At 37.9% G+C, this 26,781-nt stretch overlaps 1 protein-coding gene across 1 annotated transcript in view; it reads right to left on the bottom strand.

Moving 5' to 3' along the window:
- vps16 (VPS16 core subunit of CORVET and HOPS complexes) overlaps window positions 1–26,781 on the bottom strand; it is a 77,091-nt gene that overhangs the window by 29,038 nt on the left and 21,272 nt on the right. The window contains exons 13-18 of the mRNA XM_072261578.1: window positions 20,488–20,615; window positions 13,880–13,915; window positions 12,279–12,387; window positions 11,068–11,202; window positions 6,693–6,801; window positions 404–501 (exon numbers count right to left, since the gene is read on the bottom strand). Of these exons, the coding sequence (XP_072117679.1) occupies window positions 404–501; window positions 6,693–6,801; window positions 11,068–11,202; window positions 12,279–12,387; window positions 13,880–13,915; window positions 20,488–20,615 (615 nt within the window). The remainder of the gene's footprint in view (window positions 1–403; window positions 502–6,692; window positions 6,802–11,067; window positions 11,203–12,278; window positions 12,388–13,879; window positions 13,916–20,487; window positions 20,616–26,781) is intronic.

The following is a 26,781-nucleotide window of genomic DNA, read 5'->3' as shown; positions in this document are numbered from 1 at the left end:
TGATGGTGTAGAAAAAAAGTACCAGGAGTAACAGAACAAATAGTCCACAATGACTGTGGTGTTTACTTAAAAGCAGGAAGATTGTCACTGAACTTCATTACTAAAAAGTTCAATATTGATTCTGTACAATGCCCATTCAAAATCAAGTGTTATCTAATGACAAGCTTTACTGTTAACAATGTACTGCCCAAGGACACAGAAGTCAGAAAGTGAGGGTGGAGCTGAGAATTCAATGTGGCAAGTGCTCAAAAGCTTGAGATCATACTTGCAGATTGCAGTCAGCATATCCAGTGTGGAATTTTCAAATTATTAACAAATTTGCCTTGTAAAATACAACTACAGAGCTGAACTCCCAGAAGGTGTAAAACCCACGATGTCAAAGCTGATAAGCATTTGCCCATACCTGACAATAAAGACTCAATGCAACAGGCTGATTCTGTAGAGTCATAAAAAAATCTCCTCTGTTCATCTCACTTTTTAGATGCATCACAACAGTGTACACTGAAATGAAAACACATCAGAGAAGTAACAATATTACACGATTAACGTTTTATAAATGTAACAGTCCTTAAAATATTCACTTTAGTTAAGGAAGCTATTTGCTCTAACTTTAGCCGTTCTCTATCTGCCCAAAGGGGGGGGGGAGAGAGAGAGAGAGAAATTACATAATTCAATTTTCATAACTATTATGAAGTAATCAAAACCATTGTACATACAGTAAGTCTGAATCTCATTGCATCTACTAATGGGATCAGAAACTATATCAAACCTAATGTTGACAATTTCGTATTTACTCTTTACAGAGCTTTGCAGTACGCTTGCTAAACTTACCAGGTAATAAACAGTAACAATCACTACGGGGAGAAAATTCAAGGTTAAACAAGCATACAGGCAACTAGTCGTTTGGACCCTAATCAAGCCACTTTTTACCAATAAAACTATTAGACATGAACAAAAAAAAACAACTCTCAAAAAAAAATCAGTGGCTCTTTGTGTAAAGGTGCCATGCTGTTGGAGACCTATGAGGTGATTAGCTATTTGACCCCAGGATCAAAGGTAACTTTTGAGAAGTGTTCACATAAAAGTTGAGAATGAAACAGACTTTACCTTCAACAGATAGCAACCAAACAGGAACTATTATAAAACAGAGTGGCAAACTGTAGTTACCACTGCATGATAACTACTACCCCACCATCCCCATACATACTTCATCCAGTCACGTTCTTTCTTTTCAAATCTTTTTATTGTCATATTATACAGGAAAAATAACGAGTACATTGAAGTAACAACACTTACAATGTCTCAAAAAAGACATTATCTTAAAGATTGAAAAAAAATTTTGTGATAACGAAAAAAACCTACTAAGCAGAAAAGTGAAAAAAAAAGAACCCATTAGGTGTACAACCCCAGAGTCATGCGTCATACAAAAAGCTTCTAAAAATAAACATCAAACCGCCAGCAAGAAAAGAAAATATACTAAAAAATTTACAATTAGATCGTGGAAAAATTATATCAATTAACTCAAATGATAATAACGAGCAAATGAGCCCCATCTTTTCTCAAAATCAAATAAAGGTTCAAAGGTTCGACTTCTAATTTTATCCAAACTAAGACATAGCATCACTTGAGAGAACCATTGTGACAAAGTGGGAGCTGATATATTCTTCCACTTCAACAAAATGGCCCTCCTAGCTATCAATGTAACAAATGCAATAACATGTTGGTCAGACACAGAAATACCATGAATATTTTGAGGAATTATTCCAAAAAGCAGTTAATTTATTAGGTCGTAAATTAATTTTAAGTGCTTTAGAAATTGTTGAAAAAACCGACTTCCATTACTGTTCCAATATAGAACAAGACCAAAACATATGTGTCAGTATAGCTATTTCAGTTTTACATCTATCACAATGACTATCAACATTAGAAAAGATTTTTGAAAGTCTCTCCTTCATCAAATGATAACCATGTACAATCTTAAATTGAATCAATGAATAGCTAGCACAAATTGAAGAAGAGTTAACCAACTTCAAAATCCACATCCAATCCTCCGTCATAAAAGTCAAATTAAGTTCCTTTTCCCAATCCTGTTTAATCTTAGATAAAGGACGCTTATCCCATTGTAATAATAAATTATAAATTCTTCCAATAGAACCCTTAATCCAAGGATTCATACTCATAATAGTACCCAACAGGTCAGCCTCCAATATGTAAGGAAAATTACTTAAATATTTTTGTAAAAAATGTCTAACTTGAAGGTATTGCAGGAAGTGTGAGTATGAAAGAGAATAATTATCAATTAATTGTTCAAAAGACATCAATCTATCTTCTTTAAATAAATCCAAAAAAGAATTAATACCTTTATTTTTCCAAAGTAAGAAAATTGGATCACTCAAAGAAGGCTTAAAAAAGTAATTTCGGTAAATTAAACTACAAAGTTTAATTTTTTTAAGATTAAAAAATTGCAGAACTGGAGCCAAATTTGTAAAGAATACTTAATCACAGGATATAGGTTTAAATTAACAACTTTAACTAATTGCATAGGTAAAGGAGCTCCCAATAACGAGGTTAAGTAAAACTGTTTTACAACTTTCAGTTCCAGGTCTACCCAAATTCGCCGATCACTCTTATCAACCCAGTATAACCAAAAAGACATATATCGCACATTAACAGCCCAATAGTACATTCTTAGATTAGGCAAAGCAAGACCTCCATCCTTTTTCAATTTTTGTAAGTGACATTTACTAATTCTTGGTCTTTTATTATTCTAAATAAAAGATAAAATAATAGAATCAATCCGATCAAAAAGCTTCCTAGTCAAAAAAACAGGAATATTCTGATAGAAATATAAAAATTTCGGTAAAATCATCATTTTAACTATATGAATACGACCAACAAGTGAAAATGTAAGTGGACTCCATCTATTATATAAATACTTCATAGAGTCTACTAAGGGAACAAAATTGACTTCATAAAGATCCTTATATTTTTTAGTAATTATAATACCTAGATATCTAAAAGAGTCTGTAACTTTAAAAGGAGAATTATCATATATAGAGACAGAATTGTTTAAAGGAAACAATTCACTTTTACCAGAATTTATTTTATATCTTGAAAAACCTCCAAATTCATTAAATAATTTTAGCAAGGCAGGAATGGATTCGTCAGGGTTAGATATATAAACCAATAAATCATCAGCGTAAAGAGAGATCTTATGCATGGTCTCATTCACAAAAATCCAATGGATATTTTCAGCCTCACGAAGAGCAATAGCAAAGGGTTCTAACATTAAATTAAACAACAAAGGACTTAATGGACAGCCTTGCCTTGTCCCCTGTGAAAGCTGAAAAAAAAGGAGACCTACAATTGTTGGTGACAACAGTAGCAATAGGGGCTTTATATATCATTTTAATCCAATTATTAAAATTAGCAGCAAAGCCAAATTTCTCTAAAACATTGAATAAATATTTCCATTCGACTCAATCGAACGCTTTTTCAGTAAACACATTGTGGAGTTTTAAAAGATGACGAATATATAATGTTAAATAGTCTCTGAACACTTGAAAAAGAATAGCGACCCTTTATAAAGCCTGTTTGATCTTTAAAAATAATTTTACCCAAAATATTCTCCAACCGATTGGCCATTATCTTTGACAAAATCTTAGTGTCGACATTCGGTAATGAAATAGGTCTATATGAAGCACAGTCAGTAGGATCTTTATCTTTTTTAAGAAATAAAGAAATAGAAACCTCATAAAAAGTAGAGGGTAAGTCACCTTTCACAAAAGAATCCTTAAACATTTCCAACATATACGGAGAAAGCAACTTTCCAAATTTTTTATAAAATTCTACAGGATAGCCATCAAGTCCCGGGGATTTACCAGATTGCATTGAAAAAATAGCTTTATGAATTTCGGTTTCAGTGATTTGAGCATCGAGCCGAGATTTTAGGAAAAACAATCTTTCGTAAAAAAGCATTCATTTCAGAGGAATCTAACGGACATTGAGATTTATAAAGCTCAGCATAAAAATCTTGAAAAATCTTATTAATTTCTTCATATTCCTGAGCTAAGGTACTATCTTTCCTACGAATTTTCATGATTTGCCTTTTGGCTGCAGCCATTTTTAATTGAGATGCAAGCAGTTTCTTATTTTTATCTCCAAACATATAAAATTGGCTCTTTAACTTAAGCAAATATCCTTCAATCCTATTGTGATTGAAGTTTCACCCTTTGTTTAAATAAAATCAGCATTGGGGGAAATTGCATAAATATTATCTAAATCTTTAATTCGTTTTGAAATTCTATCTAATTCTGCTTTAGTTTGTTTTTTAAGTTTAGCTGAATAAGAAATAATCTGACCACGTAAAAATGCATTAAATGTATCTCATATAACTATCCCATCAAACCATGATGCTCCTTCCACCAAGCTTCACAGTTGGGATGAGGTTTTGGTGTTGGTGTGCAGTGCCTTTTTTCCGCCAAACATAGCAATATGCATTTCTGCCAAAAAAGTTCAACTTTTGTCTTATCTGTCCCCAGAACATTGTCTCAGAAGTGTCTAGAACATCCAGCTGGTCTTTTGCAAACTTAAGACATGCAGCAATGTTTTTTTTTTGGAGAGCAGTGGTTTCCTCTGTGGTGTCCTTCCATGAACACCATTCTTGTTCAGTGTTTTTCTTATAGTGGACACATGAACAGAGACTTTAACAAGTTCTAGAGGTTTCTGCAGGTCTTTTGCTGTTACCCTTGGGTTCTTTTTCACCTTCTTCAGTATTGCATGTTGGCTCTTAGTGTGATCTTTGCAGGATGCCCACTCCTAGGGAAAGTAGCAACAACTACTGAGTTTCCTCCATTTGCAGACAACTTCTATTACTGTGGATTGATGAACACTCTGGTCTTTAGAAATACTTTTGTAGCCTTTTCCAACTTCATGCGTGTCTACAATTCTTCTTCTAAGGTCCTCTGAAAGTTGTTTTGATCAAGGCATGGTGCACACAAATGGATTTTTCTTGAGAAGAGCAGGCTCTGTCAGTAATCTGATTTTGTGTGTCTTTTTTATAGGGCAGGGCACCTCTACAACCCACAACTCCAATCTCATCTCATTGATTGGAACACCTGACTCCAAATAGCTTTTGTAGGAGGCATTTACCCCAGAGGTTCACATACTTTTTCCAACAAACACATGTAGTATTGGATCATTTTTCTCAATAAATAAATGAACAAGTATAATGTTTTTTGTGTCATTCATTTAATTGGATTCTCTTTATCTAGTTTTAAGACTTACATGAAGATCTAACCACATTTTGGGTCATATTTATGCAGAAATAGAGAATATTCTACAGGATTCACAAACTTCCTAGTGCCACTAAATGCTGGAACTTGCAGTAACAGCACTGCTGCATTTATTCAAAACCACTAATATTATACGAACAAGACTGCTTCTGTTAGAAGGTCACTCTTACATTCATCAGTCAAGTATTCCCCCTCTCCCTCAAAGACTTGACTAGTGTGATTTTCATTGCTATGCTGAGCACTCACAATTACAATGACATTGTGGACTTCATTCAAGAAACAGGTACATTAAAAATGGGATGAATCCCAAGAAATGGTGATGTATGAATTACAGATCCATTTTTAAAAAGTCAGAAGCCTTTTGTAGAAATCATAACATAAATGATTTCAGTTAAGTCGATAGCCAAGAGAAATCATACCATAGCAAATACTTTTATCATCTCCCACATTTAAGGGACTTGACACCTGTTACTCTTACAAATCTCAATGACCTCTGTTAAATCATCACAATCATTTCCCATCACTCCAATCCTAAACAGACTAGTGTGCATGCTACGTGCACACTGAAAACCATGCTAATCTTTAAGGACGAATTACAACCTATAGGATAGCAAGAAATACTTGCACTGTAGAAAAGCAATCAACAAAAAAAAATGTTGACTCCTTTCAGTGCAATCTGACAGAGAGAACATTCTACATGCACTTCAACACGTACAAGATAAAAGGCAGAAGTCTGCCCTCATGCTGAAGCCACAGCAGACCTGAAGCATAGTGGTGACTTACCAAAGAGAGGGCACAGACTTATCTTGAACCTGGTCCTCAGCAGCAGGCCAGGGAAGTTTGGCATCAGAAGAAATATCCCATTTACAAGAACGGAGTTGCCAAAACCATGGATAAGGATACTGAAAACTGATTTTCTTTTGTACATGCAATGCTATTAATTTTTAGTATTTTAATGTACTTTTGATTAAACTGAACTGCATTTAAAAACAATAATTATTAAATCCATTTTTGTAGTGTTATCGTGTCTCTGATTATCAAGAGACATTCCACTACAGTTTAAAATCCTGATAGCCAGGTACCCACTCTGCACGATTGGATGCCTGTAAGATACAGGAGGCACAACTGGAGTGTGGGGAATGCAAGAAGGATGTGTCAGCCTGATAAGCGTCCTCTGCATATGGGCAGGTGGGTACGAGACGCAAGATAAACTGGCACGATAATACCCACAATTTTCTTCCATAGAATAGAGATTTTATCAAGACTGGAAGCTATGTAATTGCTTCACTTATCTTTTAAGATCAATTTAAGGAATTGCCAGGTATGATAAAACTGAAATATGACAAAATTCAACCAGCTTGGAGGCTGCTGGTTTCACTTGCATGTTATTACATTTACCTAAATCAGTGTCTCCACTTTCTATTGCTTTAAGTAGCGCCAGCTGACTTCTTTTCATCTTCAACAGCAAGGGTACTTGCTCACCAGATCTTGGCTCATACTCTAGAAGCTAGAACAAAACACAATATAGCAGCTTTCTTCAGAGAGATTCGATGTGCATCTCATGCCAAGTAACTAAATTGTACTTCTAAAAAAGTAATTTACGTTATTTAGTATTTACTGTTGATGTGCTAAGGCTAATGAGGTTCTATTCTAGTCACGAATTCCACAGTATATTAGACAAGAGAAAATGCAGATATGATATGAAACATCAAATAGCATGTTTACCTGGAATTTACCATTAGTTTCTGCAAAAACACCTCTCTGATTCACCTTGAAAATTAACTAAATATTATGATTTATCTACACTTGAATGGAAGACATGATCTAAACTCACCATAGAAATGATTCTTTATTTCATTGTGCGTGACATTCTGGTTCCCCCTCTCATCCCTTCTCTTCTCCTCACCTCCCTCTGGTTCCCCTCCTGCTTTCTTTTCATCCATGGTTCATTGTCCCCTTTTTCTTCAGCTCTTTACTTCCTCTAGTTATCATCTCTCAGTTTCTTTCTTCATTCCCTCCCACCTGGTCTCATCTATCACCTGCAACTTGTACCTCTTCCCCTCCCCTTCATCTTCTTATTCTGACTTCTGCCGCCTTCCTTTCCAATCCTAATGAAAGACCTCAGCCTGAAATATCAACTACTTACTCTCCTCCAAAGATGCTACCTGACTTGCTCAGTTATGGGTAGCATTACAGCAGATGTATCAGCTGCTACCTTGATTTAACTTCTGATTAACCTTTGCTTGTTTTAAATTACCCATTTCAAAAGTTTAATTTCTGTCTTGAAACCGTATTGACAATCAGGTTATACTTCCCTTCTTTAGCAGGTTTTCAGATGCAATTCTATCACTGCTCATCTTTAAAGTTTTCCCTCCTTTTCAATGAATGGGAGACTGCGATCATTAGACTAATTTAGGTCAGCGATGCCTCTTGTTTCACATCGTACTAGCTAAAGTCTGAACTGATCTGTCAGTCTCTTCAGGACCTAGACAACCTCTCTACACTCTTGCTATTGAGCACCAATTCCCAATCATAAAACACAACTCAGCAGGCTTGCATCTCTCTCATTTTGATTTGTGTACAAGAAATTTGGCTTTTGTACCATAAGACCATAAGATACAAGATATAGGAGCAGAATTAGGCCATTTGCCCAATGAGCCTGGTCAGCCATTTCATCATGGCTGACCCAATTTTCCTCTCAGCAGCAATATCCTACCTTCTCCTTGTGTCCCTTCATGACCATTCAAGAAACTACTAGCCTCTGCCTTAAATATATATAAAGACTTGGCCTCCAGAATTGCTTGTGGCAAAGAATTCCACAGATTCACCACTCTCTGGCTGAAGAAATTCCTCCTCATCTCCATTCTAACAGGACATCCCTCTATTCTGAGGCTGTCTTCTGGTCCTAGACTCTTCCACCAAAGGAAACTTCCTCTCCATTTCCAAGGCCTTTCACCATTCGATAGGTTTCAATGAGGTCACCCCTCACTCTTCTGCATTCCAGCAAATACAGGTCTAAAGCCAAGAAGCGCTCTTCATATGACAAGCCATTCAATCCTGGAAACATTTCTGTGATACTCCTTTGAACCCTCTCCAGTTTCAGCATATCCTATCTAAGATAAGGGGCCCAAAACTGCTCACAATGCTCCCAGTGAGGCCTCACCAGTGCTTTATGAAGTTTCAACATTACATCCTTGCTTTTATATTCTAGTCCTCTTGAAATGAATGTTAACATTGCATTTGCCTTCCATACCACAGACTCAATCTGCAAATGAACCTTTAGGGAATCTTGTACAAGGACTCCCAAGTCCCTTTCCGCCTCAGTTTTTTTTTTGTATTTTCTTTCTATTTATAGTCAACCCTTTCATTTCTTCTATCAAGGTACACAACAGTACACTTCCCGACAATGTATTCCATCTGCCATTTCTTTTGCCCATTCTCCTAATCTGTCTAAGTCCTTCCTCAAAAACCACCTGCCCCTCCACCTATCTTCCTATCATCTGTAAACTTTGCAACAAAGCCATCAATTCCATCATCCAAATCATTGACATATAACATAAAAAGAATTAGTCCCAACACAGACCCATGTGGAACACACTAGTCACTGGCAGTCAACCAGAAAAGGTTCCCTTTATCCTCGCTCTTTGAAATGACAAATGGTCCTCTGAAATGACAACACCGAGGAATTTAAAGTTGCAGACCATCTCCACCTCTGATCCTCCGATGACGACTGGCTCATGGACCTCCAGTTTCCTCCTCCTGAAGTCAGTAATCAACTCCTTGGTCTTTCTGCTAATCAGCCACTGCTTTATCCATGCTAGAATCATTCCTGTAATACTAGGGGTTCATAGCTGGTTAAACAATCTGATCTATGGCACTTTGTCAAAGGCCTTCTGTAAATCCAAGTACAAAACATCAACCAATTCTCCTTTGTCTATCCTGCTTGTTATTTCTTCAAAGAATTCCAACAGATTTGTAAGGCAAGATTTTCCCTTGAGGAAACAACGCTGACTGTGGCCTATTTTGCCATGTGTCTCCAAGTACCCCGAGACCTCATCTTTAATAATTAACTCCAACATCTAACTAATCACTGAGGTTGGACTAACTGGCCTAAAGTTTCTTTTCTTCTGCTTCTCTCCCTTCTTGAAGAGTGGAATGACATTCGTAATTTTCTAGTCTTCTGGAACCATTCCCAAATCTAGTGATTCTTGAAATATCAGTACTAATGTCTCCACGATCTCTTCAGCCACTTCTTTCAGAACCCTGGGATGTACACCATCTGGACCAGGTGAGTTATCTACCTTCAGACTTTTCTGTTTCCCAAGAAACTGCTCTCCAGTAACTTCACACACTTCATGACCCCAGACACTTGCAACTTCCACCATACTGCTAGTGTCTTCCACTAGGAAGATGGATGCAAAATACTTATTAAGTTTAATATGAAAGAGGGTCAAAGTACTTTCTGTGCCAACTTGACTACAAATTATATTTTGAATCACAATAGGTTGATAGTTCATGAAATTACTATCTCTGATCATCACCTACAATGTATCTGAGAGGGCATTTTAAAGGTGCCAAACATATCAGATAGCATCGATGTCACTGATTATCTACTGTAGCTTCTTTTAACTCAATATCCATTTAGTAACAGCTATGTCCCTAATGAACTGGAAAATTTAACTTTAATTTTCTCTCAAAAGTGGCTGCATGTATTGTCGATCACTTCCAACCTTTTCTACTTATATTAAAGCATTTCCATTATTATTTATCTCATCTGTATCCTTTAATGCACTAATGCTTTTCAACACACTTCAGCCTTACCTTAGATTTATATCAGAAATCTACATGTTTACATTTAAAATTCAGTTTCCAATACTACAGTATTTTTTTCTTCACCATATGTTCAATAATCAGTTGAGATGTGAATAAGACTTGTATTTTGCAACATGTGATTTTTTTCCCCATCAAAATAACATTACTGTTGAGATTACTGTTTGACCAGACTTGACTAGATTCAAGCTAAAGTCAAAAAAGTAGCTGTATAGAATAAACCATGTATAGAAAAAAATTAAATAATCTAACTAGAAAACCAATCCTGAAAAACGAAATTACAAGATCAATGAATGCTGAGAAGTGACATAATTTAATATAACAGTAAGAAAGCCCCATTAGAAACATAGAAAACCTACAGCACAATACAGGCCCTTCGGCCCACAAAGCTGTGCCGAACATGTCCCTACCTTAGAAATTACTAGGGTTACCCATAGCCCTCTATTTTTCTAAGCTCCATGTACCTATCCAAAAGTCTCTTAAAAGACCCCATCGTATCCGCCTCCACCACCGGTGCCGGCAGCCCATTCCACACACTCACCACTCTCTGCATAAAAAAATCGTACCCCTGACATCTCCTCTGTACCTACTCCCCAGCACCTTAAACCTGTGCCCTCTTGTGGCAGCCATTTCGGCCATGGGATAAAGCCTCTGACTATTACTGACACTACATTTAAGAATCCTGATGTTTAGGAATATATCGACTGTATTACAATAATTTACAGAAACCTGATTTTCTTTAAAGCTTCTTTTCTCATTAGCCATCATTGGAGTAGCTTATTACTGTTTCATTATCATCAGATAATTTGTACATGTTCAATACTGATTTTTTTTAACCAAAGTTCTAAAAAAAAGCACACCATTAAACAAACAGGAAGGCTGAATTCCAGTAGATTTCTCTATTACAACACAACACAGTAAAAAAGGACAGAATTTTACTCACTTTTATTGCTAGCTCTGTTCTGCCACAATCATAAGCTTTGGCAGCAATTTCAGAATAAGAAATGCCAAGGGTGTCCCCAAGTCTGTGGTTGATTGCACGAGCAATACTATCATCAGGCTCTTCCTTCTGTTGAACCTATGGATTACAGATGTTTATCACCAGAAAGAACGTGATATCTCTATAAACAACAGGAATTCTGCAGATGCTGGAAATTCAAGCAACACACATCAAAGTTGCTGGTGAACGCAGCAGGCCAGGCAGCATCTCTAGGAAGAGGTACAGTCGATATTTCAGGCCGAGAAAAAAATGACGAAGGGTCTCGGCTTGAAACGTCGACTGTACCTCTTCCTAGAGATGCTGCCTGGCCTGCTGCGTTCACCAGCAACTTTGATGTGTGTTGCTTGATATCTCTATATGTTTTTGTGCGGTGGGGATGGGGGTGTTGGTAGAGTAACAGAACTATGGGAAAATACAGGGAGCAGAAGTTAATTTTAAAAGCTCCAGAGAGCTGGTATAAAATACTGGAGTAAATGGCCTTTTTCTGTTTTGTGATAATGAGAACCACTTAAAAGACACTTAAAAGCTCTCCCTTCAAAACCTGAAGGGCTCAGAAGGGAATCTTCCAAGTTCCGCAGCAATAACCCTGGGTTTCTCTCCCAGGAAGTTTTTATTTCTCATTTAATCTCTCTCAGGAAACTATATGCTTTAACCCAGAACAGTGTACTATGATACCACAGCTGTCTGGGGTCAGATATATAAAGCCATTTCCTTTTAATCCCATGTTGCTGGTGTAAAAAAAGGACCAATTTGTGTTCGGTTCTGGTCTATGTCAAGAACAGAAGGATATGTCCAAATCGAAGGTGTATTACAGAGCAATCAAAACTTTGGTACTCAACATAACTGCTGTCAGGTAATTTCAAACAAAATCAGTTGTACTCCTGATCACTAGTCCTCACACATAATGAGCAACATGGCCTCAGCTTTCAATGATCTAATGGTTAGACATCTAACAATGCTTACTGTCCAAGGGCAAACAAGAAAAGTGACCAGTCTCACAAAGTATTACAGAACTGCATTTAATGAAAAATCATATCACAATATTGCTACTGTCAGAACAAAGGGGACAAAGGAAAAGTAGACATTTTTCATTTAACTGAAGGATGATTACTGACTATTTAATTTGAGCAGGAAAATAAAGACAAGTCATTTACCTTATAACAAGCCCAGTGAGCCAAAATCCGACTTGCTCCTTGTAATTCTGATATTTTCATATACTCACAAATTTTTATTGCAAGGGAATACAGCTTACGTAAGATTAATCTGAGGAAATAAGAGAAAAAAAAGCAGAACTGGAATAATTCACTCATAGTTGCCCAATACAAGTTAACATCTTAAAAGTTCCGAAGTTCAAAGTAAATTTATTATCAAAGTACATATATATCACCATATACAATCCTGAGATTCACTTTCTTGCGGGCATACTCAGTAAATCCATAAAGAATAGTAACAAGAATAGAATCAATGAAAGAGCACGCCAACTGGCCGTTCAACCAGTATGTAAAAGACAACAAAACTGTGCAAACACTAACAAAGAAATAATAAAAATAATAATTAATAAATAATAAATATCGAGAACGTGAGATGAAAGTCCTTGAAAGTGGGAAAGTAGGTTATGGGATCAGCTCAGTGATGGGCAAGTGAAGTTGAGTGAAGTTATCCCCTCTGGTTCAACAGCCTGATGGTTGAGGAGCAATAACTGTTTCTGAACCTGGTGGTGAGGGTCCTGATCTTGCTTCCTGATGGCAGCAGCGAGAAGAGAGCATGACCTGGGTGGCAGGGTTCCCTGACGATAAATGCTGCTCTTCTGCAATAATGGTCCATGTAGATGTGCTCAATACTGGGGAGGGCTTTACCCGTGATTGACTGGGCTGCATCCACTACTTTTTGTAGGATTTTTCATTTAAGGGCATTGGTGTTTCCATACCAGGCTGTGATGCAACCAGTCAATATATGCTCCACCACACATCTATAGCAGTTTGTTGAAATTGTAGATGTCATGCCGAATCTTCGCAAACTCCGAAGGAAGTAGAGGTGCTGCCATGCTTTCTTCGTAATTGCACTTACAAGCTGGTTCAGGACAGGTCCTCTGAAATGACAACATCGAGGAAATTAAAGTTATGGACCTACTCCACCTCCGATCCTCCAATGGTGACTGCCTCATAGACCTCTGGTTTCCTCCTCCTGAAGTCAGTAATCAGCTCCTTGGTCTTGCTGACATTGAGCAAGAGGTTGTTGTTGTGGCACCACTCAGTCTGATTTTCAATCTCCCTCCTATATGCTGATTTGTCACCACCTTTGATTCAGCCAGTGGCAGTGGTGTAGTCAGCAAACTTGAATGTGGATTAACTAAGAAGGCAGCAACACAGACAAAATTTGAGACCAGTTGTAGTTTTAAATATTAAGAGAATCAATGGATCTGGGATAGGTGGAGAGAATAGTAAAATGCTCAAGCCAGGATCTTACTGAAGTAGCCACAAGAAGCCAGACACCTTACTCATGCTTGCTTGTTCTTGTTCATGCAGAAAATATTTGAGAATAACTATATGGCAGAATTCTGGCTAACTACATCAGTTTAGAGAAAATTCCCTATTAAACCATAAGGAAAGCTAGGTATGTTATCGAAGAGCACATTCACATATTTTAGAATTAGCTCATCAGAAGAGAACTGAGTCAAAACTAGCAGTTACTAGTTGAGTTCACTATTCCTCATTTGAACTTGAAAATTATTCCAAAAACGAAAGGCTCTATTTACCTGTCAATTAGGACTTCAATAGTTAGCTGCTTATATCTGTAATATGAGTCAAAGATCAATTTGAATGCAATCAAGATGCAAAAAGGTTTATTTGCTTTAAGACAATAAAAGCCCAACTACAAGGGACTCTAAACAAATACTATATTTCAATCACGTGAGAAACCCAGCTGAGATACCAGAGAATTAAGTGTTAGGATATGCAATTTTTTTTATAAGAAAGTCACAAATTCAGGGAGATAAATCATGAATAAAGTACTGTAATGTTGAACAGCAGTAAGCTATCACTCAATAAACACAACAAATGCCAGCAATATTAGCTTGCATCAGTATGTCCATTATATTGTTGTCATAGGAACAGTTATCAAAATTTCATTGACCTTTGAAGAAAAAGCTACTTCACGAGCAGTCTGTTCTCAATGGGAATGAATCAGGAAACAATATAGCTACAAAGGCTGTTGGCTCGCTATCAAGTGTTGATTTTTTTTTTGCATTTTTCAATACATTTTGAAATTCCAAATGAATAAAATTAAAACCAATATGAATAATAATCAGTAAAGTTGAAAAGCATTTTGATTTCTATCTCAAGAAATTAATTTTGTTTTTTTTTAATTTTATTTTTATTTGGATAAGGAATTCACAAATATCATGTACTTTTTTCACACATATAACCTTTTCCATTTTTTTATATGTATAAAACTACAATTATTTATGCATTCTTAAGTACACATTGAGATGGTATAAAAGGAAAATAAACATTTAAATAGATAATTATGTACTGTGGTAAATCTAACCTATTAGGCTAAGTAATGGAATTAGTTGTTAAGAAAAATGGTAATAATAGTTTCCATATAACCCTTCTGGACCATTTCCACTGGTCCAAAATGTTGTATATAAGCCTATGTATCAACCATTGTAGGTGTTTATATCCTAATTTGTTCATGCTTGCTCCTGCCCGCAGACATAATTATCCAATCCCTATGTACTTATTTACTTAATTTTTTCATTTTTTTATCCCTTTCCCAAATCTTTCCCTTTACTTGTGTTAATTCTCTATTTTCCAAAAGAAAACAAAAAAAAAACAAACATTTAGACTAGGGGTGCTTACGTTAGCAATATTACTGTGTTGAGAAGAGCAGTATAAATCATTAGGAGAGTCATCTAAAGTCTGTTCGCATTGGGGTTACATATTCAATCCATTTATTCCAGATTTGATAAAATTTTTCTTTTTGAGTTCTCAGGGAGTAAGTCAACTTTTCCATTTTAAATATTTCCAAGATAATTTCGTACCAATCTTCTAATGTAGGTGGTATTGGATTTAGCCATTTTCTAGTGATTGATTTCTTACTTGCTGCTAAGAGGGCCTGCAGCAACTTTATATCTTCCTTCTGTTCAAGAAACAATACATGCCCCAAATAGAGCGTCTCAAAGTTCAGAGGTATCTGGGACCTAAGTACCTTAACTAATGTTCTATGAATACCTTCCCAAAATAGACTAATTTAGGGCAATCCCAAAAAATATGAAAATGATTTGCCTCCTTGGAGCCACACCTTCTCCAACACATCACATTTGTATCTTTATATTTTTCCTGATATGGGGTCTTGAAGTATCTTATAATGTTTTTCCAACAACGTTCTCTCCAAGTCAAAGGATTAGTTGAGGACCATTGAAAGCTGCAGATTTTCTCCCAAGCCTCCTCTGAAAGTACCAACCCCGCTTCTTTCTCCACTTCTCTTTAATATACAGTGTATTTACATTTTTAGCATGGAAGAGTGCATTATATAATCGAGAAACTGATTTACTAGGTATTGAACTGCAAGCCGAATTCAGAATCTTGAAAAATTCTAATTCTACTGTTGATAGGTCTGTATATCTACAACTCTGGTTAACATAGTTTCTTACTTGGAAGGTACCTAAAAAAGTCATTATGTTCTAGGCCATGTTTGTCCTGTAGGATTTGGAAACTTTGTAATACTCTTTTATCTATAAATGAGAGGTAGGTCGTAAGACCTTTCTTTATCCATAGCTCAAATCTTTTATCTCCTCTGTTGGGAAGGAATTCGGTATCATATGCACACCATCTAAAGAGTTTTAACATGTTATTAATTCCACATGAATTAACCACCTTCTGCCATACTTTTAATGTAAGATTTATCCAAGCGTTTTTGAATTTTTCCAACTGGGCCATCAATCCTTTGTCAGCTATTGAGGCCTGAAGAGGAAAACTGTCAACTAATCCAAATTCTATTTCCTTCCATCTAGTCTTATATTCCCTATTACACCAATATAACAGAGGGGTTATCTGTGAGGCATAAAAATAATTTCTCAGGCAAGGAAGAACCATACCTCCTCCTTCCTTCCCTAACTGTAAGGTGTTATATCGAATTCTAGGTTTCTTTCCTTGCCAAATGAAGCAGGAAATCCATTTGTCCCATTCCCTGAATTGATTATCATCCACCTCCACCAGTAAAGTACGGAAAAGATACAATAACCGAGGAAGAATATTCATTTTTATAGTATTTATCCTTGAATTTAAACTTAAAAAGGGGATAAGATTCCATCTATGCATATCTGCTTTTATCTCTGAGATTAATGGCCCATAATTTACCTGTGACAGTGTTGAAAGATCCTTCGGCAGGGTTATTCCTAAATATTTTAATGATTTAGCTTCCCACTTAAGATCATATGTATCCTGCAATTTTTTGGATGGTGTATAATTTAGGGACATAACCTGCGTTTTCTTTACATTTATTTTATAACCTGATATTTTCCCAAAGTCATCCAACAGTGTAAACAATCCTATAAATGATTTTTCTGGTTCACTCAGATAGACCAAAACATCATCTGCGAATAACGCCACTTTCTGTTCAATCCCTGCCACCTTGATACCTTTTACGATTTCGCTCTGTCTTATTAGTTGGGCAAGCGGTTCAGCATATAGCGCAAAAAGGAGAGGAGAAATTGGGCATCCCTGTCTAGTGCCTCTCTCTAAGATGAAGGAGTCAGAGAGGCCCCCATTTATCTTAATTCAGGCTGTAGGGCTGTCATATAGAGTCTGAATTACTTTAATAAACTTTTCTTGAAAGCTGAATCTTCCTAACACTCTGTATAGGAATGCCCAACTAACCGAATCAAAAGCTTTCTCAGCGTCCAATCCTACTACCATTGTCTCTGTCTCGTTCTTATTAACCTGTTCTAATATGTGCAGAGTTCTCCTTATGTTGTCCTGTGTTTGTCTTTGTTGAATAAATCCAGTCTGGTCTAAGTGGATTAGGCCAGGTAAAAGCTTTTCCAATCTGCGCGCTAATATAGATGTAAATAGTTTGTAATCTAAATTAAGAACACTAATTGGCTGATAATTGCCACATTCTAATTTATCTTTACCCTCTTTAGGAATAACTGAAATAATCGCTTCTCTCCAGGAAGATGGAGTTTCTCCTCTCCAGGAAGATGGAGTTTCTCCTCTCTGCAAGATCCAATTAAAGGTGTTAAGTAGTAATGGGGCTAACTGTGTCTTCAGGGACTTGTACCACTCTGAGGTAAACCCATCAGAACCCAGGGACTTTCCAGCCTTTAACCTAGAGATGGCCACGTTCAGTTCTTTGACAGTTACTGGTTCTAATAAACTTTCATTTTGTAAATCTGTAAGTTTAGGTAGATCTAAAAAATTCAATACACTGTCTATATAGGGCTCATTGGGGGCCCGGGGTTGGGAGTACAGCTCTCAATAATATGTTTCAAAACTCTCTTGAATTTTCCCTATTGTACTCTCCACAAGCTTTGTCTTTGGATTCTTTATTTTATGAATTGTATTGTCTGCTTGTTGTTTTCGTAATTTATATGCTAATAATCTAGCTGATTTACCTCCTACTTCATAATTCTTTTGTCTCAGGTAAAGAAAATTTCTTTGAGTTTCCAACGTATACATATCATCAATTTCACTTTGCAATTTCCTAATTTCCTGTTTTCGATTTGAATTACTTTTGTTGCTATCTACAACTTAAGTTGTTTTAATTTTCCTTGAAGGTCTGCTAATTTTTGTGCATTGATTTTTTTCATGTGAGTGGTAATGGAAATAATTTTCCCTCTCAGTACAGCTTTCAATGTATCCCATAAGATCACTGGTGATGTTTCTCCCATGTCATTAAGGTCTAGATATTCTTTGATTTCTCCCCTTAATCTCTCCATTACTTTCGGGTTATTGAGTATATGTGAGTTTAGCCTCCATAGTGTTTTCCTCATTTTCCTTTCCAGGATTAGAGACATAGAGACTGGGCTATGATCCGACAGATCAATTGTTGCAATATTACAGTTTTTTATCTGTATTAAAGATAAAGAAATAGTCTATCCTTGAATAGGCTGAATGAGGGAAAGAGTAATATGTATAATCTTTACTAGTAGGGTGTAATTCCCTCCAGACATCTATAATTCCCAACTCCTCCATCAATGAATTCACTTTCCGAGTCAGAGGTTTATTCTGAGTAACTATTCTTGAAGAATCTAATATAGGATTTAATCTAATATTAAAATCCCCTCCACAAATTATATACCCCTTGAGAACTGACCATTAGGTCAAAAATGTGTCTATAAAATGACCATTCACAACCTGGAGGAGCATAAACATTCAGCAATGTTATTTCTGTACCTTCTATTCTTCCTGTGATTTTTACGAACCGTCCTTCTTTGTCTCTAGTCTCTGAAATATGTTCATAATTAAGAGTACTTGATATTAAAGTAGCTACCCCTCTTTTGTGACTCAATTTATATGATGAATAAAATACACGCTTAAAGCCCATTCTTTTTAATTTTCCATGTTCAGATTGGCTCATATGTGTTTCCTGGAGGAAAGCTATTTGTGCCCTCTCTTTTTTCAATTTAGACATAATCTTATTTCTTTTAATTGGATTCAAAACCCCATTAACATTATAGGAAATTATTTTTACCAATTCAGTTTGCATTTTTCTCTAGTAGAAAAAAAAACACTCTCCTTTTCTAACCAAATAGTAAGCAATCCCTTCTCAACAGTAAACCAAGACATATAATCACACCCTAGACATTTTTGAACGTGCAACATTTGAAAATTTTTCCCGACTTCCCACAGTGAGGCCTGAGCACCGACCCGCCTCAGTTCAGAGGGATAACCTCTATCTTCACCCTATGTTAGAGGGCCCTCAGCAGTTTGAATAGTCATAGAGAATTTTCTCCTATTTATGTCTCGACCATATTGCTATCATTCAAGTTATTCCGTCTAGTTTATTTTCAGTTACCAGTTTTCATTTTAAAGTCCGATTTACTCTTGTCAGTCATTTCTCTTAATTAATCTGTGTTCTCTGTACATTGGCGTCTGAATATTTGCAGCTTTTCCTTGTAGTTTGACACTCTGGTTTGAGTGGAGCGTCCTCGCCCCACTAACTGCCACGACTTCTGCCGAATCCTCTCCAGTAGCGACTCCGGTTGGGTGATAACTTTAATAGGTAGTTCCCGGTCCGCCAGGTCCAATGTTGCCTCCTCCACCGTAGCGTAAGTTTTTGTCCCTTCGTCGTAAAAGACTCTCAGCCGAGCTGGATACAGAGTCTGGAATCTGATGTTGTTTTCCTTCAGGACTCTCCGTGTTTCCGTATATTCCTTCCGTCTGGCAAGAATCCCCGGTGCGTAGTCGTGGTCTAAACTGATTTTACAGTTGTTCCACATGAAACCTTTATTTTGCCATGCCCTTTTAAGCACCTCTTCCTTCGTTCTGTAACTGAGAAATCTGACCAGAATCGATCTGGGCTGGGCGCCCGCTGGAGGCTGTGGTGCCAATGCGCGGTGAGCTCTTTCTATCTGTAGGTCTTTTGCGGCCGGTATATCAAGGTTCTCTCTAAGTAGCTTCTCCACGAAGGGAATCGTCAATCCGGGTTTACCTTCAGTTCCTTCGGGAACTCCATAAATCCTCACATTTTCCCTTCTCGAGCGGCCTTCTTGATCTATTAGTTTCCACTGGAGCTGGTCTTGCAGCTTCAGCATTTCTGCTATCACCTCCTCTGCGTTTTGTAGCTTCTCTTCAATTCCAACAATCCTCGCTTCGGCTTCATCTATCCGCGAGTTAGTTTTTACTATTTCTCCTTTAATATCTTCCAGCTGTTTGCTGTTATCTTGTCGGAACTCACGAATCTCTCCGAGAATCAAGGACAGAGTCACCGATTCCCCCTCATTATCTCCATCCTGGCTTGCCGTGGGGGAGCTAGGCCCGTCGCCTTGCTGCGTCTCTTTATGTTTATCAGCCTTCGGAGCGGACTTTTTAATCTTGTTCTTAGACATCATCCTTGCCCCTTTTATTAATATAGTTATGTAATATTAAGTATTTGTCTAAATTCGATTATGGGGCAGTTTACCTTCTTTTTTGTCGAGAGACCTTTTCCTTACGCCGCCATTCCCTTGATGACCCGGAAGTCCCCCCAAGAAATTAATTTTGAACAACGCAAAAATTAATACATTCAACTAAATAAATAATTTGAAACAAACACGACTTGCAATTTCTGTAGTTCCAGATACACACTAAAAATTGTAAAAATCTTTATAGGACATTTGTGTCACAGACCAACCTAATCTCAAATTAAATGCAAGGATACTGGGGATAACTGAGAGGAATGCCAACTGTATAATCACGAATGGCATTCAACACCCGTAGGTCTCGAGCCATCTTCACAAATGTATCCGGAGGAAAGTTGCTGATAAAACATTTACCAAAAGAGGCTGCCTGTGCCAAAATAAACAAAAGATCAATATATATTGTGCACTGAACATTTAATTTTCCTGTTTCTCCAACTAAGAAACAAATGCAATAGGTGGTCATAATTATACATTATAAATCTGATGTGAACCAGATCATGTGAACTTTACAAGGCCTCATTATTCTGTGTCTTTGAATTTTGTTCATGAAAGGGAACTATCATTTCATTCTCAGATGCTAATATTTAAACAAAATGAGAGAAATTATAGAACCTTAGGACATACAATGTTTAACAAATAAATATTTTAGTATGTAACATCAACCACTGCTTAGGGAAGTGGATAGCTCTGAAAACTGATCAACTTTATTGGTAAGAGACAATGCATTTTATCTAGCAATTAAATATTGTGGACAAAGCAAACATGAGACAGTCTTGTTTTAATCATTATGACCAATTCTAAAATTATGCTCAGAGTTCCATAAGCTTTTAGAACTCAATATGTTATTTAGCTAGTTGTGGGAAACAAGCAAATACTAGCTAAATTAAACAAAATACTGACTGTCTGGGTAGGCCTTCTTACCCAGCCTGCTTAATCTGCTAATTAAATTTGCTGACGATACTCTACTAATTGGCCTAATCTCAAAAAATAATGAGGCAGCCTTCAGAGAAGAAGTCATCACCCTGACACAGTGGTGTCAAGAAAACAACCTCTCCCTCAACATCGCAAAAACAAAGGAGCTGGTTGTGGACTAAAGGAGGAATGGAGACAGGCTAACTCCTATTGACATCAATGGATCTGGGGGCTTGAGAGGGTGAACAGCTTTAAGTTCCTCAGCATACATATCACCGAGGATCTCACATGGTCTGTACATACTGGTTGTGTAGTGAAAAAGGCACAACAGTGCTTCTTTCACCTCAGATGGTTGAAGAAGTTTGGTATGGGCCCCCAAATCCTAAGAACTTTCTACAGAGGCACAATTGAAAGCATCCTAACTGGCTGCATCACTGCCTGGTATGGGAACAGTACTTCTCTCAATCACAGGACCTTGCAGAGAGTAGTGCGGACAGCCCAGTTCAACTGTAGATTTGAACTTCCCACTATTTAGGAAATTTACAAAGACAGGTATGTAAAAAGGGCCTGAAGGATCATTGGGGACAAACTGTTCCAGCTGCTACCATTCGGGAAACGGTACCACAGCAGAAAGCCAGGACCAACAGGCTCCAGGACAGCTTCTTCCACCAGGCCTTCAGACTGATTAATTCATGCTGATGCAATTGTATTTCAATGTTATATTGATTGTCCTGTTATATGTACTATTTATTAGAAATTACTACAAATCGCACATTGTACATTTAGATGGAGACGTAACGTAAAGATTTTTACTCCTCATGTATATGCAGGATATTAGTAATAAAGTCAATTCAATTCCTATTGTCTCTGCCTGCTCCTACCCCACTGAACTCATGTCCTCATACCTTGATTCCATTCTATTTCCCTTGGTTCAGCCTTTTCCTACCTACGTTCGTGACACGTCACATTCTCAATCTCCTCGTAACTTTCAATTCCCTGGCCCTAACTGCCTCACTTTCACCATAGATGTTCAAACGCTATACACTTCTATCCCCCATCAGCTATACTCCCCAACTCTTCCTCCGCTACAGTGACGACTGCATTGGTGCTGCTTCATGCACCCATGCTGAGTTCGTCAATTTCACCAACTTTATCCCTAGCTCCTAACCTACCCTTAAATTCACTTGGTCCACTTCTGACACCTCCCTCCCCTTTCTCAATCTCTCTGTCTCCATCTCTGGAGACAAACTGTCAACCAACATCTTTTATAACCCTACTGATTCTCACAGTTATCTCGACTATACCTCTTCCCACCATATCTCTTGTAAAAATGCTACTCCCTTCTCTAAGTTCCTTTGCCTCCGCCGCATCTGTTCCCAGAATTCAGCTTTCTTTTCTGGGACATCTGAGATGCCCTCCTTCTTCAAAGAATGGGATTTCTCTCTCTCTCTACTATTGATGCTGCATTCACCTGCATCTCCTCCACTTCCTGAACATCTGTGCTCATCACATCTCCCCACCTCCTTAACAGTGATAATGTTCCTCTTGTCCTTACCAACCATTCACGAGCCTTCACATCCAACATACTATCCTCTGCAACGTCCACCATCTCCAAAGAGATCCTACCACTAAACATATCCTTACCTCACCCACCCCCCACCAGCATTCAACAGGGATCACTCCCTCTGCAATTCCCCTGTCCATTCATCCCTCCAGGCACTTATTCCTGAAAGCAGCCTAAATGCTACACCTGCCCATTCACCTCCTCCCTCTATTCAGAGCATGAAACAGTTCCTCATTTGAGGCAACACTTCACCTGCAAATCTGCCTGAGCCACCTATTAAGTCTGGTGCTCCCGATGCAGCCTCCTCTACAATGGTGAGACATGTCTTAAGTGGGAGCATTGCTTTGTCGAGCACCTCCAGTCCATCTGCCAGAATTGGAACTTGCTGGAGACCAAACATTTTAATTTCCACTCCCAGTCCCCTTCAAACATGTCGGTCCCTGGCTTCCTCTTGTCTGGGTAGCCTCCAACCTGATGGCCTGAATATTGATTTCTCCTCCCTCCCCCGTCCCCTTTTCCTCTATTCCCCACTATAGCCTTTTATCTCTTCTCAGCTGCCCATCACTTCCCCCTGAATCATCTTCTCCTTTCTTCTCTCCTATTGTCCACTCTCCTCTCCTATCAGATTCCTTCTTCTCCAGCCATTTACTTTTCCTACCCGCTTAGCTTCACCGATCACCTTCCAACTAGCCTCCTTCCACTCCCCCAGCTTTTTATTCTGGCATCTTCCTCCTTCCTTTCCAGTCCTGAAGAAGAGACTCGGCTGGAAACGTCAACTGCTTATTCATTTCCATGGATGCTGCCCGAGCTGCTGGGGTCCCCCAGCATGTGTTGCAACATATTGTAGCCTTGATTCCAAAACATCTGAAGTTATTCCTACCAAATCAATGTTTTTCATTCAACTCACATGACAAAATCATGGAAAATTCCCAACTTTAATGGTAGGTTTTCAGCTAACTTCATCCATTGCTCTGTAACATTATTAAAATATTGAACTTTTGAATTTTGAAATTTTGAAAGGGGCCATGAGAAGGCCTTGGCTGACAGGATTAAAGAAAGCCCCAACACAATCTACAAGTATGTGAAGAGCAAGAGGATAAGACGTGAGAGAATAGGACCAATCAAGTGTGACAGTGAAAAAGTGTGTATGGAACCGGAGGAGATGGCAGAGGTACTTAATGAATACTTTGCTTCAGCATTCACTACAGAAAAGGATCTTGGCGATTGTAGGGATGACTTACAACGAACTAAAAAGCTTTAACATATAGACATTAAGGAAGAGGATGTGCAGGAGCTTTTGAAAAGCATCTAGTTGGATAAGTCTCTGGGACCAGATGAGGTGTACCCTAGGCTACTGTGGGAGGAGAGGGAGGAGATTGCTGAGCCTCTGGCAATGATCTTTGCATCATCAATGGGGATGGGAGAGGTTCCAGAGGATTGGATGGTTGCAGATGTTGTTCCCTTATTCAAGAAAGGGAGTAGAGATAGCCCAGGAAATTATAGACCAGTGAGTCTTACTTCAGTGGTTGGTAAGTTGATGGAGAAGATTCTGAGAGGCAGGATTTATGAACATTTGGACCGTCATAATATGATTAGGAATAGTCCGCATGGCTTTGTCAAAGGCAGGTCATGCCTTACAAGCCTGATTGAATTTATTGAGGACGTGACTATACACGTTGATGAAGGTAGAGCAGTAGACGTAGTCTATATGGATTTCAGCAAGGCATTTGATAAGGTACCCCACGCCAGGCTCATTGAGAAAGTAAGGAGGCATGGGATCCAAGCGGACATTGCTTTGTGGATCCAGAATTGGCTTGCCCACAGAAGGCAAAGGGTGGTTGCAGACGGGTCATATTCTGCATGGAGGTCGGTGACCAGTGGTGTGACTCAGGGATCTGTTCTGGGACCCCTTCTCTTAATGATTTTTATAAATTACCCGGATGAGGAAGGGGAGGGATGGGTTAGTAAGTTTATTGATGACGCAAAGGCTGGGGGTGTTGAGGATAGTGTGAAGGGCTGTCAGAGGTTACAGCAGGACATCAATAGGATGCAAAACTGGGCTGAGAAGTGGCAGATGGAGTTCAACCCAGATAAGTGCTTGGTGGTTCATTTTGGTAGGTCAAATACGATGGCAGAATATAGACCCTTGGTAGTGTGGAGGATCAGAGGGATCTTGGGGTCCGAGTCCATAGGAAACTCAAAGCTGCTGCACAAGTTGACTGTGTGGTTAAGAAGGCATGCGGTGCATTGGGCTTCATCAACCATGGGATTGAGTTTAAGAGTTGAGAGGTAATGTTACAGCTATATAGGACCCTGGTCAGACCCCACTTGGTGTACTGTGCTCAGTTCTGATAACCTCACTATAGGAAGGATGTGGAAATTATAGAAAGGGTGCAGAGGAGATTTACAAGGATGTTGCCTGGACTGGGGAGCATGCCTTATGAGAATAGGTTGAGTGAACTCAACTATTTTTCCTTGGAGCGATGGAGGATGAGAGGTGACCTGATAGAGGTGTATAAGATGATGAGAGGCATTGATCGTGTGGATAGTCAAAGGCTTTTTCCCAGGGCTGAAATGGCTAACACGAGAGCACAGTTTTAAGGTGCTTGGAAGTAGGTACAGAGGAGATGTCAGGGGTAAGTTTTTTTTTTTACGCAGAGAGTGGTGAGTGAGTGGAATGGGCTGCTGGTGGAGGCCGATATGATAGAGTCTTTTAAGAGACTTCTGGATAGGTACATGGATCTTAGAAAAATAGAGGGCTATGAGTAACCCAAGGTAATTTCTGAAGTAAGTACATGTTCGGCACAGCATTGTGGGCCGAAGGGCCTGTATTATGCTGTAGGTTTTCTATGGTTCTATGTTTCTAACTATTGATAATTTTTCAATAAAGCTGAGTAGAAGCACAACACAAAATTGCTTTCACAGTTTCAAAGAAAAACTAATGAACACATCAAAGCCTTCTACTTTGCCACATCAATATCTTAGAAGTTGACTTAAAATCACTGTTAGAACATTATGGTCATTATCTTCCAAAAGGTGCTTTATCTGTATATTTATTTTGTTTCAACCTTAATGTACTTCTGCCTCTCTTCTCAACACACTTAACCACTGTGGCATTCATTGCCACACAAGCTGAAACAAACTAATTATCGAAGAGAAGTAGATGGAGAATTGCTAGTTAGTATGACTAGCTGGATCACAGGTTTACTAACAAAAGCCAACTATTTCCCTTTCTATTTCCTTTTGTTTCCCTGCTAACTCAAATTCTTTAAATTAACACATTAGAAATGCAATGTCAGTGCAAAGCTAAATAAACATTGCTTCATCACCAAATATGTTTGTGTTTAGTTTGTTGAGGAAATAAAACAACAGTAAAATAAAGTTTGGATGAAAACTGAAAAGAATCTGAACACTTTATGGAAGGCTAGACTAATTAGTTTTACTTACTTTCTCTCTCAAACAGTAGTACAGTCCATACAGAAGTGAACACCATTTTTGACTTGCATATTAAGATTTAAGGTATCAACATTAAAATCCTAATTTAGAGGATTCCTAAAAGTACAGGACATTTAAAATTCACAATTTTAGTTTGAAATGTTAGTGGTGTTCTTTGAATGTTTATTAGGTTGAATAAACTAAGCTATAAAATTCAAATTAGAAATAACCCACAATTTAGACACATATTTGCAGTTTGTTAACTTGGGTAAACCTTGCATCAAAATAAATTATATTAAAGAATAATCGGACATTGAACACAAACTTTGGTTTACAGTACATCAGAGCGATTAAAGACTTATTAGATGGCCCTTAAGGATTAAGTGGATTTAAGAACAGCTTCTTAACAGACTCCAAATCAATCGCCTCTTTCACAGACCCTTCCTAGTGGTCCTACCATATTCAATGACTCTCAGATATTCTGCTATTGTGATATTAGATTTTTTTTTGTTCCAGAACCATCTTTACACCACTCTGTTGTTTTTGGACTCAGTTATACTTAGTGTATTTATTATTACAATGCATGTTAACTCTATACAGATTCATGCGAACAAGAATCTCA

Source organism: Mobula birostris, chromosome 6 (assembly GCF_030028105.1).
Source record: "Mobula birostris isolate sMobBir1 chromosome 6, sMobBir1.hap1, whole genome shotgun sequence".
Taxonomy (NCBI): Eukaryota; Metazoa; Chordata; class Chondrichthyes; order Myliobatiformes; family Myliobatidae; genus Mobula; species Mobula birostris.
This window is presented reverse-complemented; position numbering and strand designations above follow the sequence as displayed.